Genomic DNA, 18,095 nt, shown 5'->3' with positions numbered 1-18,095 from the left:
TTGGTTCATTATTCCTACGCTCTATTGGTGGTATCCAGTGATCGCATCAATATTTATGACCCACAGTCTCCTGGGAGCCCATGGCCAAATATCAAGCAATCATTTCATTGCAGACTTGTGCACATGTGGACCTTTCGTGGCACTAATTGGCTTATATTTCTGAGTAGTACTACCCACCCGCATCTGTTCCCAGGAGGTTGATGTGGGTAATGCGTTTGCAAAGACGCGGCTGACCGCAGAGGGTTGTTCTTCAAAAAAGTAATCGAACTAATGACTGGCTCGCTGTACAAGAAACCCTGTTATGAGATAGGGTTGTGCAGATCAGTCCCGTGCCGTCCCATAGCTTGAATCTACTTGCTATTGTGCAGGTGTGATGTATTTTCTGCGATATGCGAGGTGGGCAACGAAGAATCCTGCGGTCTGCCTGCCTTTGGTGAGTTGCTGTTGCGTGGACTGACGCGCTCATCGCTGGTGAATGAAATGAAATGACATGACCTCGTCGCCTCGCCTGTCGCAATAAAGGGCGAACTCATGGTGGTGAATGTTGATAATCGTCATCGGTTATTGTCTGCGTTCTCCTTGCACGATGCGAAGAGCCAGAAAATGATTTTCACCGGGCGCAAAATGCAATGCCTGTGAGAGCTGCATTGAACCAGCGATGAAATATTGAGCCATTTATCATTGAAGGGTAGTTCTTGTTTTTATTTGGACCCTCACAGTTCAAAATGATGATCCCATTGACGCAGACCGAATGCCTTGCTGAATTGCTATAAATACGCGGTTCGTCACCAGCAGAACCGTCGTTCGCAAGCATTCTTTTGTGATTCTCGGTGAAAGAATATCGGATGTAATTCGTCTCCGCGGCTACTCTTTGGTATCGATTGGCATCCAAATCATGCAATGAGTTGAACTAATCCGTTGTATCTCAGTAGCTTAACCTTCCTCAATAATTAGATCTTCGAACAGCCAGTGTAGCTGTCCAGTCATTTAGAATCACGCTAGCTCGGAAGATACTCAATAGCCCGCCTCCGCTATTCTTCGGAGAACCCATTGAATGAACCTTTAAAGATCCTGAATGGTCCAAACTGCGGGCATGGTGAGTTACAAGTTGCCTTCTTAAACTACTTACTAACGGTTGATGATTAATAGATGTCATCCTTCATACAGTTCCCTGCGGCGGACAGCAATAACTTACAACGTAAGTTTAAAGACTGCAGCAATTTTCAAGGCAGATATCATGTGCCGATGACCCTCTATATAGAATAGCAAACTTTCTATCGCGAGGCGCTCAAGGTCTTTTAGGTCCAGCTAGTGCTTTGCCCCTGCCAATTCCCAACAGCCGGTACTACATTTCAATCTCCGTACGAATGCTATCTATTCGTGGCTCTCTGTTCTTCAGAGAATATCGCTGATAATTCTTTTTCCTCATAATGCGCGTCAATATTACCCTCGACCTGACAGAGCTATGTTCCCCCCACGTCCTCGAGACTAAACCAGGTGCAACAACCTGATGGGCCAAGCCACTGCATATTACTACGCTTGCACCTTTGTTATTGCTGAAGACGTGGTTGAAATGGCCACTTCACCTGGCGCATTTAGCGAGCCCAATTCAGAGAGGCTTGATGCCCTTTGCTTAGCCATACGATAACGTTTCAAAAAGTTTCTTCTCTTCAGCATTACCCTTTCCAATCGAAGGTTAAGTGTCACTTTATTAAGAGCTTGCCATATTCCGACGGCTGTGAATCTCTTTCCCACCTCCGATCCGAAGCCTCGTCGGCAGCCATGGCCCGGTCCCATACTAGATTCAGTGAGCCATTGCAGCATTCGCTGACATCGAAGAGAAGTCTAGCATCGATTACCACCGAGAAAGGCCATAGTCTCTAGGGGAACAACATCAACTAGCAATGAATCGAGTTTAGGCCACGGGCTGTAGGCCAGCTCTGCCAAGCAGGTCGCAGCACTAGAATTATCCCAGGTTTCTCCCCATGAGAACGGTCGCTTTCAGGTGAGCTACTACTTCACCCCAGACCAAATACCATAAGCCTCTCCTTCAGTGGAACTTTGTCCTGACACGTTTGAAGATTTATCTCTCACAAGAAAAGCAAAGACGAAACAGCTATGCATTGGCAGATAGTGCCAACAATCATTTGCAGCGATACGAAATGATCCTTGGCCCTCGTCTACATGTAATCGAGTTGAGCCCGCTGCATCTCTGGTTGGATTTCGCTGATCCCAAGCTACATTAACGGCAAGTACCGCCCTCAGTCACAAGAAGACTTGCTCACATGGAAAAGCAGTGAAACGCAGCACGGCTTCTCGGCCGTTCCTACAAGTCCGATCGAGATAGTGTATTGCGGCTAGTATTGGGATTCTCTCTAGGCCGCGAGCACGGTCAGTGGCGAACACCCACCCATCTTGCTCCAGTCGCTGATAATTGGTGCTAGATCTAGTATATCCAACGGGCAATCTATTTGCCTGTGTCCAATGCAGATGGCGATTCAAAGCTTCCCCCATGGCCTATATCTTGAATGAGGGAAAGAGTTCGTTCTCAAGGATGGAGGTTGGGGATAACTGACCTTTCTGTCAAACCGCTGATGTGAAGACAATTTTTCCCTCCCAAGCCTGGCCAAAGCCAATCGAATGCTCTCCCCATGATGGCATCCCCGAACGGAACGAATTCACCAGCGGAAGAGCGTCGTGAATTACGGTCGTTCGACTGCCGCAGCGGTTGCAACTGCTCAATTATTACTCGAAGGGTGCTATGTCGGTGGTAACTAGTAATAAGGTCGTACTTATTGACCCCGGATGTAGTTGACGGAGCTGTGATGTTCTGCCATTGTGGGCCTGTCACTTGTGCCCGACGCGAGACGCTGCGACGCGTCAGGGCTCAGCCTTGTCGCCACCGCCAGGTGCTGCCTGAGGTCGGTCTTCCAGAAAGCGTTTCATATCACGAGTCCCAAGAGAAAAGAACGTACGCGAGACGAATCGTAAAAACAAGCGGGTTGTGACCACGATGATGGAAATGCATGAGCGAGAACCGTCTTTCTGATGAATGGTCATCCAGATGCGCCCTGCGGGAATCGAACCCGGTTTGTTAAGGAAGCAAACGTGGCATATTCGACTAGACCACGGGAGCAGATGCACTGAACGCGCGAAATCTGCCTCACTATATCCGGCATCTTCTAAGAATATCATAGCCATCGTGCTGTTCCTTGTTTACAAATTAGTAAGTATCTCGGATAAGCCGTCTAATATTTCCTCAACTCTTCTGAAGTCAATTAGATTCACGCGGGAAAATTCAAATATCTAATTGATTATGACCTAGGCTCATGATTTAGTATCAATTGGTGAAAGCCGCTGACCCTCCAAAAGGGCCTGAAATAGCATTATTTCTGACGCGCACAATGCAAATATCTTTGACACCATTAAGGATACCAGCACACTTCATTCCCGAGGGAACCTGTATTTTTACTTCATAGTCCATGGTACTGGAGGTTGAAAACCCTTCAACTCCCGGAATGTTTTGAATGACTTTAGCAGATTTGAATGCCCGAGGGTCGGTACCCACACTCGTTGCATCGATCTCTGCCGATAATGGGCCCGCTCCATCTTGGTTTACCTAGATGGCGAAGTAGTTAGCAATACTGATAAGAGTAGCGTCATTCTGGGTGACGAGCCTGATGATAAATCATTGTGATGACACCGTCGTTCGAAGCAGAGGGCAATCCTTTGTTTAACCCTTTACCAGTAGATCCTTTGAATCCATTCTCCACGGTACCGCTAGGTGTAGTTGCGCCGGGCTTATTCCCTGGTAAAGCCCCGGCAACGTCGTCAACAGCTGACTGCGCCCCTGTATATCTCTATAAGTCTTAAATAAATGCAAAGCAATGATAGACGGATTACCTTTGATAGCACCACCAAAAGGTGTTTTGTCTGCAATGTCTTGGGCCCCTGGATGATGATAATAATTAGGGATTATCTCATGCATGTGGGGGGAAAAAGGTCAATAGGTACCATTGAGGATAGCGCCGCCAGCATTGGTGACGACACTTGCCACATCGTTAAGAACTTGGCGAGCTATATCATTTTAGTCTCTTTCGTGAAACCAGGAAAAGCAAAAGAGGATAGGGGGTGGAAGACAAAGAGAGAAGGAAAAAGAAGTGAAATACCTTGCAGGAAATGACGGGTGTGTGCCCTCGCCTGAGCACTGGGCTTCATGAAGTTCGAGATTACTCGTTTGGGATCCACCGGTCCAGAGCTCAAAGTGCGGCCCAATGCCGACGCTTTCACACTTCCCAGCTCCTGGTCTCTGATCACAGCGGTATCTTTCTGTCCACCGCACACAGCAGAAGGACAGTCACGGCGTACGCCATCGACAACTATTATCAATCAGTATATGAAACAATGAGCCGATTGAAAGTTTCAGCAGAGTAACTATCAATTACCTGTCAGTCCTGGCATTTCGACACCGTTCGCGCCATTGATCTGAGTTATCAGTCCATGTGCAGCCACCTTGTTGGAAACCAGCAAAAGAATATATACAGCCGCCGTGAATATCATATTTGGTGAAACTGGCAAGACAATAAATAAATGTAAGCAAAAATATCAAAGACTCGAAAAATAAACTACAGGCTCAGACTCGTCACTTTATATGGATATCATGATCATCCGAACTTCAAGTTTCTTTGCAAGGTCTCAACATGAAACACTAACAATGATGAAACCTCAACCTAAAACCATTTGTCTTGAATCGAGCTGTTTGAATATGGCTTCAAATAATTAAAAACTGGTCGACCAGTTTCATGTCTTCTCCTTACCAAAATTGAGCTCCTTGGCATTGTTCGAGGATGAAACTAGTCAGTCCGAGGATGTATTCGCCCCACTCTATTAACATAATGGATTCGAGACGACGGAAAAGTTGAAACCCCCAGGAACACGTGAGATCCTTGCCAAAGCGGAGGTTACGGACCCACATAGCGCATCTGAGTTCCCCTGAACGCAAGGAAGCTCTCTTTCTTTTGCTGCCACGCGCTACGTCTTGTATCAAGAGTCGACTATAGCTTTCGTCAATATTGATCATTGATCTGAAAGTTACGCTCCTCATCAGCAGATACGTGAGACTTTCACATGGTAGGGTCAGGCTCCCAGGAGCTCTCAGCTAAATTTAGACCAATCATTTCTACGGAGTCTTTGTGGATAATTTTGATTAACCATGGCACATATTGGCTTATCATTCCTCTGCTCTATTAGTGATATCTAATTATAGCATTCTAATCAACGACCCACAGACTCCTGGGAGCCAAGGCCAGTTATGAGTAAGCTGTTTCAAAGACGACCTGTGAGCATGTGGGCCATTGCTGGCACTAATTGGCTTAAATTTTCCGAGTACCCACTCGCCTCCGCTTCGTTTTGATAAGGGTATTGCCATACGCAAAAATGAGACTGATCGCAAAGATTTGTTCTGCAAATTGCAATTGACCAATAATCTGACTCACCAAAAAGAGACTCTGTTGTGAGACGGGGCTGTATGGATCAGTCCCGCGCCCCACTATAGCTTGTATCTACTTGATGTTGTGTAGGTGTGAATGCACTTTCTCCGATATGCAAGGTAGGCAACGAACAACCCTGCGGTCCGCCTGCCCTTGGTGAGTTGCTGTTGTGGAGTCACGGGCTCATCGCCGGTGAGTGGGAGGAAGTCGCATGATCTCGTCGCCTTGCCCGTCGCAATAAAGGGCGGACTGATGGTGGTGAATGTTGATAACTGTTATCGGTTTTTCTCTGCGGTTTTCTCATGACTGTTTAAACGATGCCAACAGCCAGAAATGTTTCTATTTCCTGTCTGGACCACCCGGTGCAAAATTCAATTCCTCTGAGAGCTATATTAAACCCATGATGAAATGTTGAGTCAGTCATCATTGAAGAGAAGTTCGTTTTTGAGCCCTCGCAATTAAAAACGATGATCTCATTGACGCAGAGTAAATGCCTTGCTGAATAGCTATAATACCCGGCCCCTTGCCAGCAGTACCGTCGTTCGCAATAATTCCTATGTGGCTCTGGATCAAAGGATGTCGAACAGGATTCGTCTCTGTGGCGCCTCTTTGGTATGGATTGACCTCTAAATCATGCAATGAAATGAATTTACCTCTTACATTATAAAAGCCTAGCCTTTCTCAATAGTCAAACCTTTGAGAAGTGAGTGTAGCTGCCCAATCATTTGAAATCATGCTAACGCGGTGGATACTCAATATTAGCCCATCCTCCGCTCAACTCTGAGAATTTATTGAACAAACGTTTCAGGAGCTGGAGTGGTTCAAGCTATCTTCACAAGCTACCTACTAATGGTTGATGATACTGTAAATAGATGTCATGCTTTACAGAATTCCCTACAGTGAGCAGAAATTACCGACAACGTGAGTCCAAAAACTACGACAAAATTGATAGCAGATATCATGTGCTGTCGACCCTCTATATAGGATGGCAAATGTTCTATCGCGCGTCACTCAATGTCTTGTAAGTCACGCTCGTGCTTTGTCCCTGCCCATTCCCAATGACCGGTACTGCATTTCAACTCCGTACGAATGCTTTCCGTTCGTGGCTCTCTATCCTCGTCAAAGATCGCTGATGGTTCTTTTCAATCATAGGGCGCGCGTTCATATTCCCCTCGACCTGACAGAGCCATGTTTCCCCTACATCTTCGAAACTAAACCATCTTTATCAACCTGATGGGCCAGACCACCGAATCTCACTTCACTCGCGTCTCTGTTATTTCCGAGGACGAGGCTCAAATGGCCACTTCACCTCGCTTATTAGCGGGCCCAATTCACAAGGCTTGATACCCTCTGCTTAGCCATCCGGTAAAGTTCCAAAGCGTTTTCGTTCGTCTCTCCGGCATTACCTGGTCCAGGCAAAGGCTGACAGCCAATGTACTAGTAATTCGCAATATTCTGACGGCTACTAATATGCTACCCGACGTCCGATCCGAAGACTTGTCGCTGGTCACGAGCCGGCCTCACCGCTGACTGAGCGTGCCATCAGAGCATCCGCAACAACAAGAAACCGAGAATCGATGACCATCAAAAGGGCAGATATTTATCCGAAAATAGCATCGGCTAGCACGTTGAACTGACGTTATGGCCTGAATCCAAAGGCCAGTGACTTCAACCCCGATTGCAGCTGAGCAAGCGATAAGACAGGCCGTTCCTCAGATCTCCCCGACATCCCTCGTCGCGAGAGCAGTCATTTTCAGGTCAGGTCGAAGTTTTTCGCAAAAAAATACCATGAATCTCTTTCCAGTGATACTTTGCCCTGCCACAGTTGAAAATTTGCCCAGAGCTATGCATTAGCAGGTATGGCTACATCCAGTGGTACAAAGTAATCCCGGGCCCTAGTGTATGTGGGATCGAGCTGACACCTGCCATCTCGCGTCTAGCTTGCCTATGCTGATACCAGTCTGCATTACGGCAAGTCGGCCCACCCTCGGTCACCAGAAATCATGTTAACATAGACAGGCAGTGAGACAGCCCTAATTCAGTTGTTCTGGTGAGTCCGATCGAGAATCTGCATTATAACTGGTTTAAGGGGACCTCATCTAGGCCGCGAACAAGGCATATTGCGAACAACTATCTTGCGCAAGCTGCTGATAATCGGTGCTAGATTAGGTATATCCAACGGCAAATTGCCTTGGCTGTGGCCTGGTGCAGACGGTCATTAAAGCTGCTACCATGGCTTATTCATAATTGATGCTGGTAAGCACATTTCCATCTCGAGGATAATTCGGAAGGCAACTAAATTAGTCAAGTCACTGTAATGAGATTTGGTATTTTCCCCAGATGCTATGCTCGAGGCAGCCGCACGCCGACCAAATGCCTCATCGCTCTCACCGACTCGCACGTACCCGCCGGCAGAAGTAGCCTCGCCGGACCGGCCAGTCGATTGCCGAGACGGTCATAATGGCGCAGTTGTTATTTGTTATTTGAAAGATGCAGGTCGGTTTGAGATATATGTGAAGAACGTCTTGAGATATATGTGAAGAAGACGTTCTCACTGACATCGATCGTAGCGGTTGATGTTACTCTCAGTCTCAGGCGTGGCATGTGTGTTTTACGCGACGCGTAAGTGCACCCAGCCTTTGCCCGCCGTAGCATGTTTCTGGTGCGGCAGGTCCTCGACGAACATCAATTTCAATACCGCCGGTTGCTGACTTTGGCGGGCATGTCCAACCACTTTCATTGGAGATCAGCAAAAGGTAAAATTTAAATCGTAGAGCGAATACTCGGGAAATGGTTCAAAAAAAAAAAAAGCGGGCTTTGAGTTCAGGCGGACCGCATGGACGAGTTCTGATGTACCCTGCGGGAATCGAACCCGCTTCGTTACAGAGAGCCAAGTGAAATGCCACTAGACCACGCAAAGAGAAGGGTTGCCGGCGCCGATTTTGCTTGACTATACCCACTAATTTACAAATAATCATACCCGCTCGTTCTTCGGGGCACACATCCGACAAGACCAGCGTTTCGGGGCTCGAGAAATGGCTTTCATTCGATCAGGCCGACTCCAAATAATAACTGAAAATTACTCGGAAGAATGAGGCTTTCTATCGCCCGTACCCCAATGGTTCTTTGCCAGTTTACCCCTATCATGCATATAATAGAAATGGTCTAGGGATATATATTGCAGGTATCGAGTTAGCATTCGGGAACACTACATCAGATATTAAACAGAACATGGTCAAAGAGCACGCGACGAATCTCGAGCCGAGAGAATGTCACACAGAAGACCGACCGGAGGAAATACTACCATCACGAATCTGATATTTAGAAATCATCGTTTCGCACTGTTTCTCAACTTTTGCGTATGGAATAAAGACCCTCACTATGACGGGATGGGTGTTTACTCTTCTTGGCCGCCGTTTCACCGCCCGGGAGTCATCCGCGCTGCTCATCACATGTTGATTCACGATTCACTGGTTCGGTCCCCATTACGATCATCACCATCTCTCAACTGTCACTCACCTCCAGCCCTCATCTCCAGCCCTCTCCATCAACGCATCCTCACCATTAACGTGTCCTCACCATCGACACGTTTTCATCATCAGCACGCCAACACTTCCTACTCACTGTCGATAACCCGCATTTCACCACGTCGAGACAGATTTTGCCACCGCTGGTAGCCAGCAAAGATACGCATTCACACAAATGGAGGCTGCTTTGGATTGCACGCGTCGCCCGGATCGGCCACCAAGCTATCATACACTGAGATCCCCACTGGCCCGATGACTCAGTGCCCTACTTTGCACTACATTGAAGAAATGCCCGTTGTCGAAAGCCAGGGCGTGATTCAAGGCTACATAAAACTTTACGTGAACAAGGGTCATGGATATTGAAGTCTACAAACAGCTGAATGGAATGGCCTAAAGTATACTGGATGATTCTTGATTCTTTCGATTCTTTGGAGCAGGTCTTGGCTTCTTCGAGGACTCCCCCGAATACTAGTCTCTGACACCACGAAGAGGTGCCTGCAATCGCCAGAGGATCAGGACGAGGACCGCGGCGCCACGGGTCACCTAATGAGCGCAAATTTGATAACGCAGGGCTCAAGGCTGCATGGAAGCTCAAAATTATACAATCACAGGGCTCAGGGCTGTGAGGGAGAACTTGGTGTCGCAGCGGTCTCCTGCGGAGGTTCTTGGTAACGCAGGCGTCCCTGCGGAGCACATGTTTACAACGCAGGGCTCATTGCTGCGAGGGAGCACGTTTTTACAATCACAGGGCTCATGGGCTGTGAGGGAGCGCGTTTTTACAGTCACAGGGCTCATGGGCTGTGAGGGAGCACATTTTTACAATCACAGGGCTCATTGGCTGTGAGAGAGCACTTTTTTACAATCACAGGGCTCATGGGCTGTGAGGGAGCACATTTTTACAATCACAGGGCTCATTGGCTGTGAGGGAGCACGTTTTTACAATCACAGGGCTCATTGGCTGTGAGGGAGCACGTTTTTACAGTCACAGGGCTCATGGGCTGTGAGGGAGCACATTTTTACAATCACAGGGCTCATTGGCTGTGAGGGAGAACTTGGTATCGCAGCGGTCTCCTGCGGGTCTCCCTTGGTATCGCAGCGTCCCCCTGCGAGGCAAACTTGATCACGCATAGCCCGTCCCGCGAGGCACACTTGATCACGCAGAGCCCGTCCTGCGAGGCACACTTGTTGACGCGGAGCCCGTCCCGCGAGGCACACTTGATCACGCAGAGCCCGTCCTGCGAAGAGTACTTGGTAACGCAGATCTTACCTGCAAAAGACACCCCAAGGCTGCGAGGCCCAGAGTGTGAGGAGGAAAGTCCTGCTTTTCTTTTCGGCGGGAAAAGAGCGTCTTTTATGCTATTCTGAGTAGGGGTCGCGGCAGCGACCACTTGCGTACATTTTGCCGAGTCCAGAGATTTTGACTTCAAATTCGCACCGGGCGACCCTCATTTCGTGGGTGTTGAGGCGGTTTATCAACGTTGAAATAAGAAATTTCAAGAGTGTGGAGTGGAGAGCGGGTGGAGAGGCTGGATCCACCCGGAGCCGTGGTTGATACGAAGCTATGCGTGACAAATCATTTGCCTCATCAACGTTGTTGACAATGGTGAAACGGCCTTTAGCGCAGTTTTGTATGAGGTGTAGACCGAAGTGGCATGCTATGGGCTACTCGCCGTGGCAGCTTATTTTCCCGTGGCAGCAGAAGTCTGCCGATATTCGCTCGCACCGTAGCCCATCAATTCGCAAATCATTGGTCTCAACATTGCTCAACGATGTGAAACGGTTTTCACGCAGCTAATATGCAGAGTCGTTCCATGGAAGACTCGCCTTGGCAAATCGCTTGCCCATCCGCAGAATTTTTCGCCTGCAAAAGTTTTGTTCTCGCCCCGTGAGAGAAAAAAAAATTCCCTCAGCCTAGCCGACATATTTTCCGTCGCAAGTCGCAGTCACTGCAACGCGTCATGCCGCCCAAATCTTTATTTCACTTGCCAGCACAGGATGACCAGGGCACTTCGTGTACCCACGTCCACAAGGCGGCCGAGGTACCATCGATGAAGAGATGTCGACGCCGAGTCCGTCGTCGGAAAATGATGTCGTCGCGCTCCAATAGAGACTCCACCGCTATCCATCATTGGTCTCCACAGTCAATCAGCTACCGGTGAATGACCTCGCGATCCTCTCAAAATTGAATAATTCCACAATTGACTGTCGAAGGTCCTTGAAATCGTTTTTAACACAGAGCCGGGGACTGGAAGCTAAGGGTAAGCTCAAACAAGAGACTAGAGTGCCTTCGCTAATCACGATCGGTAGAGTTTATAGAGATCTTGTTTCCCATCCTAGGACTTCATGTGACGTCTATCCCTTTTCGAGCACAATATTTGATCCTCCAAACGCCGCAACGCCACCTCGAGCATTCCGCTTTCCAATTTGTTCAAAAATGGCTTCAACCACAGTCTTTGGCTGTTGGATGGACATGCCCCGAGGCACTGGAGCTGCACAAGTTCTTCAAATTCTTAGCTAGAAACCGATCAAAGATCTCGTCTGAGCAACATGGTGAAAATATCACCACTGTTCAGAGCTTGCGCCATTCGATCGCCGGCATTCGCCACGCCGCTGTTCATCGCTTGGCCCAAGACAGAGATAGTCTGCTTGAGAAGAATTGTGCTGCCATCGAATTCTGCCTTCGCATCGGCGACAACTATGGCGCAGAGAGTCTCTGTCGTCTCTTTGAATTCCTACAGAAAACTCTGCCGAAGTCAAGCAGGGTGCAAGTGCAGCCACAGCAGGCTGTTCCCTCTCATCCTCGTTTACCCGAGCTCTCTCTTCGCACACAACTACAAGAACGATCGATGATACCCACTGACGTGATCAAGCGACTCGTTGGAGGTATCGAGCAGGACTTGATCTCCGAGGTGATGCATTTCTTGCAGATTGAGTTTCCGTGAGGCGTGATGCGTGGGCCGGTCCGATTTATGTTCGGGGCCTTATTGAATTGCGGCATGCACCTGAACATGTCATGGTCAGCCCAAGCAAAAGAAACCTCTATGTACTCTAAACATTCAACTTCCCATTCAGTGTTACTTTATTGACCTCGTTACCTGTATTCTCTGAAATGTGTGTCGAAAAGTGGGTTACTCGGTTTGAACCCAGCATTTCAGGAATATCTCCCGCATTTGGACGTACGCTTGAACAAATGATCAGATCTACATCACGTTACTCGACGATGCTATATAATGCAAAGACAACTTTTTCACAGTGCGACAGGAGGTGCCAGCTGCGGCTGAGCGACTGTATTCTATAAGCAGTCCCAAGGAGGTGCGATCTGTTTTCACACTGAGGCCCCATTGATGTCGCGAGATCAGGGCAGCAGATACCCCCAGACAGCATATCGGCAGTCATAATCTTTGGAGCGTGATATGTATAGGATCTTTCAACAGTGCCATTGATGTTTCAACGTTGATTTCAGTGCTTCATCATCAACAAACCGATCTAATCGTGCTGCCAACGTTGGGATTGTGGCTTCGGCATAGCATGTCAAATAGACTGGCCTGTGATTTCCTACACGTTTCAGAGCCGGTTATCTTCCGTGACCAGGTTTTCATGGGCTATAAATTTGCTACTCATCATCGACTTCTGAGATAATAACTTTTTTTTCTCCGCCTCATACCCACCACATCTTCTTTGGTCCCACAAGGTAGGCAACGAATCTCGATGTAAGGCACCAACACCTGCTGATCTCTATGACTTTCTAGAAGAATACCACGATCGTCACGAGCCTACAGCCAACCGCCACGATTAAGACTCCACCAGTCGCCAGACTGAATCTATGTTTTCCGAAAAAAAATCAAAGCCTAAATCACCGCCCAGGAGGCAATTTCCTGGAGCTAAAAGAAAGTCTCCTGGAGCAGTTCCAACCGCTGCAAGAAAGAATTTGCGTCACCCTAGAAGAATCCCAGGACATATTGGATCAATTTGAAAAAAATGCGAGCCTCGCGGCCGTTTACAATGCCCCGATGATTAGTGCCAATCTTATGAAAGGGATAGACGCCATCTTTGGTTCTCCAAGCCCGAAAGTCACCCAGCTCGAAAATGGCACGATGCAGAGGACCATCACTTGGCTGGATGTTCTGAATGCAGACAGATCCAAGATCGAATTCAAGGAAGCCGGCGTCTATCATTATTATCTGCATGACTTCGACGCAACTGCGGAGTTGTCAGACTTTCAGCATAATATGATGATTTCCGGCCTACCACAGAAATTGATTCAACCTTGGTACTACAAGAGAGATGTCCAAACCGAGTTATATACACTGTCGTTCACTGCCAAGATGGTTGCAATTTCGAACCAACTTGCATCAAAAGGTGAGTTATGTTACGCCTGATCCGATATAAAAATGATTGTGCTTTAACTGACCGGCAAATTCCTGAGCCACAGTGATTGAAGTCAACAATAAGATAATTGGAAAGGCTCACCAGAGAACTCGAGCGCTTCAAGATATTTTGAACAAATGGAAAGAATCAACACATTCGAATACATGTCCCTCAAGCCTAGTTTTGGAGCAGGCCCAGCATGATCAAGGCTTAGGGTACGCGGTAGTTCCCAACAAAGAGACTCTAGTCGGGAAAGCATGGTCATCCCTGGAGCAGCTCAAAAGAGCGCATCGCATGTGGCGCAGGAGGAAATTCCGAAGTAGCCTTCCTGGCAAGCTTACTAGACGGAGTTTCCACGGTAGGAAAACACTGCCAGCTTCCAGGATAATGGCGGATAAAATGCTCGGAAGAGCTCCCCTGAGAATGGGCCAGAGGAAAAGGCTACATAGCCGAAATGGTCGGCGACTCACCCCTCCAGATGCACCGTTGTGGATGCCCGCGAAAGGTTCTGAAAAACGACAGGGTCTTAGTTGCCAACCGGGGCCCCTGATGGAGCATCCCTATCCACAAACAGAGAATATCGACCATACCTGTCTGCATGAAAATCCTAGCGAGGAGAGCGGAAACCGCAGAGAATCCCTTGAGGAAGCGAGAAATGAATGTGGCAAGACCTGTTTTGATCGGCAAAATAGCCTCCCAGAACTACGGCCAAATATCGTGAGCCCACCCAACGACAGGGAGAAGCTGGCTGAACATGAGTTATTGGTCAGGAGGCCCACGCCTCTGAATCCAGAAGCTGAAACCATGGAAGGCCAGAGCAATACTGGCATAGGAAGCTACGGTATAGGAGGAAACACCGATCTACGGGACGGAAATGATGAACGCGTGTCAGTGCTGACAGACCCAGTCAACAACACAGGTCTCACCTTTCATGGTAACACTGTGACCGAAAATTGTCAACCACAAACAGTATCTCGAGATTCTCCAAAGACATTTTCAAGCCCTTACCTCACAGAGACTTTGAAACATAGCGAAGCAGCCGTTTGCCAGGCGCCAGGCGGGTCCAATCTGCCGGATGGAGTCCCGTATTCTGCGACACGTCAATTGAATGCTTCGGGCACTTCTACACATGGCGGGAGAAAAGGCGCACCAATTCCTGAGTCACATATAGAGGTCCAGATTGTAAATAGACCTCAAGCAAGTAAGTGACGCAATAAATGCCATACAAAAGGCTAGAGCTGATAGAGAAAAAGCCAGATCCCGCAATCGTCGATGGGCAACCCAGGACCTGGAGCGGTTACCATTCTGGTTTATGCAAAGAAGACATTTGAATAAGGAAGAGATCCAAGCTGAGTTCCTGGCAGATTTTCAACATGAGAGGAGCTTTGGAGCAATTCATACTGCTTTCAAACGACAAATGAGGATGTACCACGAGACAAACCACGCGAACAGGATGCCACATTATGTTCGAGATATTGATCAACCAGGTGACTTTGTCGCAGCCGATAACTTCATGCATCCAGCGTCACAACTCGGAGATGGACAACTTCAGGATTATCGGAGTTTGCCCCCCAGAAGGTATGTACTGCACATAAGACCCATTGTTCCAGGCTCACAATAGCTAACTTTGATTATCTTTTCATTTAACTAGCCCCCACACCAGAAATTCTCACAGCCACCCCTGGGTATCCGGATGGCATAGAGGGCTTCCCAGAGAGGGCATACCTGAGTGAAAGCCCCTCCACGATTGCATACCGAGCGACCACTACAGAAAATACCCCCTTCTCTCCTTCCTTTTACGACCAAGGAAAATGAGCTGCTATCTACCGGCTAGAGTACAGATATGTTTTGTTGCCATTTGGAATTTGCCATTCAAATTCCGAGTGTGTGTTCTTGTGAAAATTTGTCTTATGCCTTATGTGCTGCTATACTCATCTGTTGAAAATTCTATGCCCGTCCTATCGTTAACCCCAGAACTATTGTCCTTTCACAGGATAGTGACACCCCAAGCACCTTTTTCCCCTTCGTCTTCTTTTTAGTAGTCTGTTTGTTTCAAGGCCGTCAAACCCAGCACGCGAAATACAGGTTTTTGAGCCTTACATGATACCTACGAATTCGGGGACACCAGCTGTCAAAAACTGCAGACTTTTTGGTGGGCTAGTACATGTGTAGCTCGACGAGGACAAGATCCCTTTCGAAATACATGCTCACTCTACGTGCAACTTTCCTGACTGCGCTCTTTCCAATGTCTCAATTTACTCCAAAAGATTACTCTTGATGACCTCCGCTTTTCTCCTGATCCCGATCTCATGGTAGATATAGGAGCATTCTATTACATCGCTTAGGGGCCGAAACGCTTGCAACTTCGGCTTCACTCGTCTGACTAGGTCCCACATCGCTAATTTTATACTGCCACATCCTCCACATCGAAAACCATTCATGCCACGTCGTTTCAGGGCTTACAACGTGCGACAGCACGCGTCTCTAGTGGAGAGGCTGACGCCGTGTAAACGTGTCGCAGTACACCGCGTCCCCATTGGCCTATCTACCCCTACGGTTGGGGCGCTAATACCAAAAGACACAGGGTCCTCTAACACAGGCATAGTTGAAAGTCTTTGCATGAATATCCATAGATACTATTCTTATGCTCATTTCGAATTATCCTTCTGTTCTAAAAGGGCAAGAAGTTTCATTTGCAATTCCTTCTGTTCTGCTTCTCGCTTCTCTTCCCGTGCCTTCTGTTCTGCTTCTCGCTTCTCTTCTCGGAGCTTTTGCTGTTCTAGTTGAGCGAGAAGTTTCTCTTCCCGTGCTTTCTGCTCCGCTTCTCGTTTCTCCTCTCGGTCCTTCTGTTCAGCCAATTGTTCTTGTAATGTTTGAACCATCATGCGTAGCTCCGGTTGCAAACCACGATTCTGCGAGGATGCAGCTCTGCGATATCCCAGACGTTCCTGCGATCCACTCATGGACAGCTGAGAGTCAGGCTCGTCGACAACGACACTTAAAGAACCCTCGTCTGGGTCCGGAACTCCTTCAAGTATCCGCAATAGCCGGCGAGTATGGATAGGCAGAAATTCGCGGTCCACATTCTCCACGAACCGATAACATGTCCACCGATCCTCTTTGGTCCAGATATTGGGTTGCGCAACCGGCCAGCGGTAAAATGACACCTTGCCACCATCGACCTCAGGATAGTAGCCGTATAAACGAACGCCTTCGAGCTCATGAGAGACCGAAAACCCCAAAATCCGTCGATGCACCTCTTCCGTGCAGCCCGCCGCTTGGCACAGAGAGACCACAGCCCGCAGGCAATGCACATACTGTGCATATTCTGCCGGTCGGCAAGCTCCAGCGCTTGGTTCCCACATTTGATTTCTGCTGTCAAGTAAGGGAAGTACATGTCCTCTCGCGCCGTATACGGTGATTTCTCGTCCGGCTTGATCCCCAGTTTGCGCCGCTGGCTCTCGGAAAAGGTCGACCACTTCAATCCGCGTGCGTGGTCGGGCTGCGGTTTCGGACCATATATTGGCTCGGTCTTCAGCCACGGATCATTGTATCCGTCAATCACGTCTTTCAAGGATTCATTCCCCTGGATGTACTGATTTTCCGCGGATGGCATAATGAGAGGGTGCAGGTCTACCAGAAGACGCGCTTCGGATCGATTCCGCAATGTATTATGGAAATCTGTGATGTACGCGTCGTCAAACAGTGTACAGTTAGGTAGTTCGACCGGCTGACCGAGAAGACGCTCACAAAGCGCGATATCGTCGGGCACCGGGCCGGCGGGGGACGGTCGCATGAAGCAGCCCTTGGTTTCCAGAATAGTGACATAGTTGACGGCTCTGTATGCATATGATCTGGTGTCCCGGGTCGAGCTGCTCTCGCTGTTCTCCGACGAAACCGACCGAGCACGCCCCCGATCCGTTGAGATCGAACGTGATCGGGACCTTTTCGATGATGGTTGACTCATTGTCTCAAGCGCGTCGACCTCCAACGGGGCAGGTATCCACTCATATATTCCGTCCGTGAGCTCGGTGGGCGCATGCGTGAGAGACGCTGGAGGTGCTGTTCGATGCTGTAGAGTATTGGGATTCTATGCAGTCAGTCAAATGGCTACCAAGGGACGAGCTTGGAGACTTACTTCGCTATCAGGATCAGGCGAGAGTGGTAAGAGTGGCGGCTGTACTCTGCTGGGGTCTTGCTCGAGCTTCAAGGGTCCTGGATTTGTGCTCGAGCTTCCTCGCCGGGGCACTTTTGCTGGTCGCTCATCACTCTCACTATTGCAGCCTCGTGATTCAGACGTGGCTTCACGTTTCATGTTTGTCGATGCGACCAATCGAAGAAAATCATTTTCGTGGCTAGAGATCACACATGCACAAGAATAGATAACCGGCTCCGTTTCATCAGTCAGAAGAAGTCGGGCATCGAGTGGTGACAGGAGGTCGTTGACCAGGATTAGCGCGGCCTTGTTCCTTGGCATGGTTTGAGCGCGAAGATATCCAATCAACTTCATCATGGACCCACTCGTTGGAACCGTGGTGCGATCTCGTCACAACACGGCACGGAATTGCAACTCCTAAACTAAAATAGTGACTCGATGCTTGAACTAAACGTATCTGTGTATGTACAATTAGTTATGCTCCACTTGCTGAAAACGACCTTAGAGCTTGGTCAAAGCCTGCAGTGGCCTAACTGCCACTCCTATCGTTAGGCT

General features: G+C 48.5%; 2 protein-coding genes across 2 annotated transcripts; both read right to left on the bottom strand.

The window, feature by feature from the left end:
• Positions 1 to 3,340: 3,340 nt before the first annotated feature.
• Positions 3,341 to 4,560, bottom strand: N7481_010337 (DUF3129 domain-containing protein; the record flags this gene model as incomplete). Its single annotated transcript, XM_057269556.1, has 6 exons — positions 3,341 to 3,619; positions 3,678 to 3,850; positions 3,904 to 3,951; positions 4,015 to 4,077; positions 4,170 to 4,379; positions 4,446 to 4,560. The coding sequence occupies 6 exons, from the start codon at positions 4,558 to 4,560 to the stop codon at positions 3,341 to 3,343; spliced, it is 888 nt and encodes a 295-aa protein (XP_057120233.1).
• An 11,472-nt stretch (positions 4,561 to 16,032) lies between these two features.
• On the bottom strand, positions 16,033 to 17,861 carry N7481_010336 (uncharacterized protein; the record flags this gene model as incomplete). Its single annotated transcript, XM_057269555.1, has 3 exons — positions 16,033 to 16,661; positions 16,703 to 17,474; positions 17,523 to 17,861. The coding sequence occupies 3 exons, from the start codon at positions 17,859 to 17,861 to the stop codon at positions 16,033 to 16,035; spliced, it is 1,740 nt and encodes a 579-aa protein (XP_057120232.1).
• Between the last annotated feature and the right edge of the window lie 234 nt (positions 17,862 to 18,095).

The sequence above is a fragment of the Penicillium waksmanii genome (assembly GCF_028829765.1).
Source record: "Penicillium waksmanii strain IBT 27052 chromosome Unknown utg000008l:1.0-5622682.0:1.0-5626561.0, whole genome shotgun sequence".
NCBI classification, from domain to species: Eukaryota; Fungi; Ascomycota; class Eurotiomycetes; order Eurotiales; family Aspergillaceae; genus Penicillium; species Penicillium waksmanii.
The sequence above is the reverse complement of the archived record's forward strand: the minus strand, read 5'-3'. Positions and strand labels throughout refer to the sequence as shown.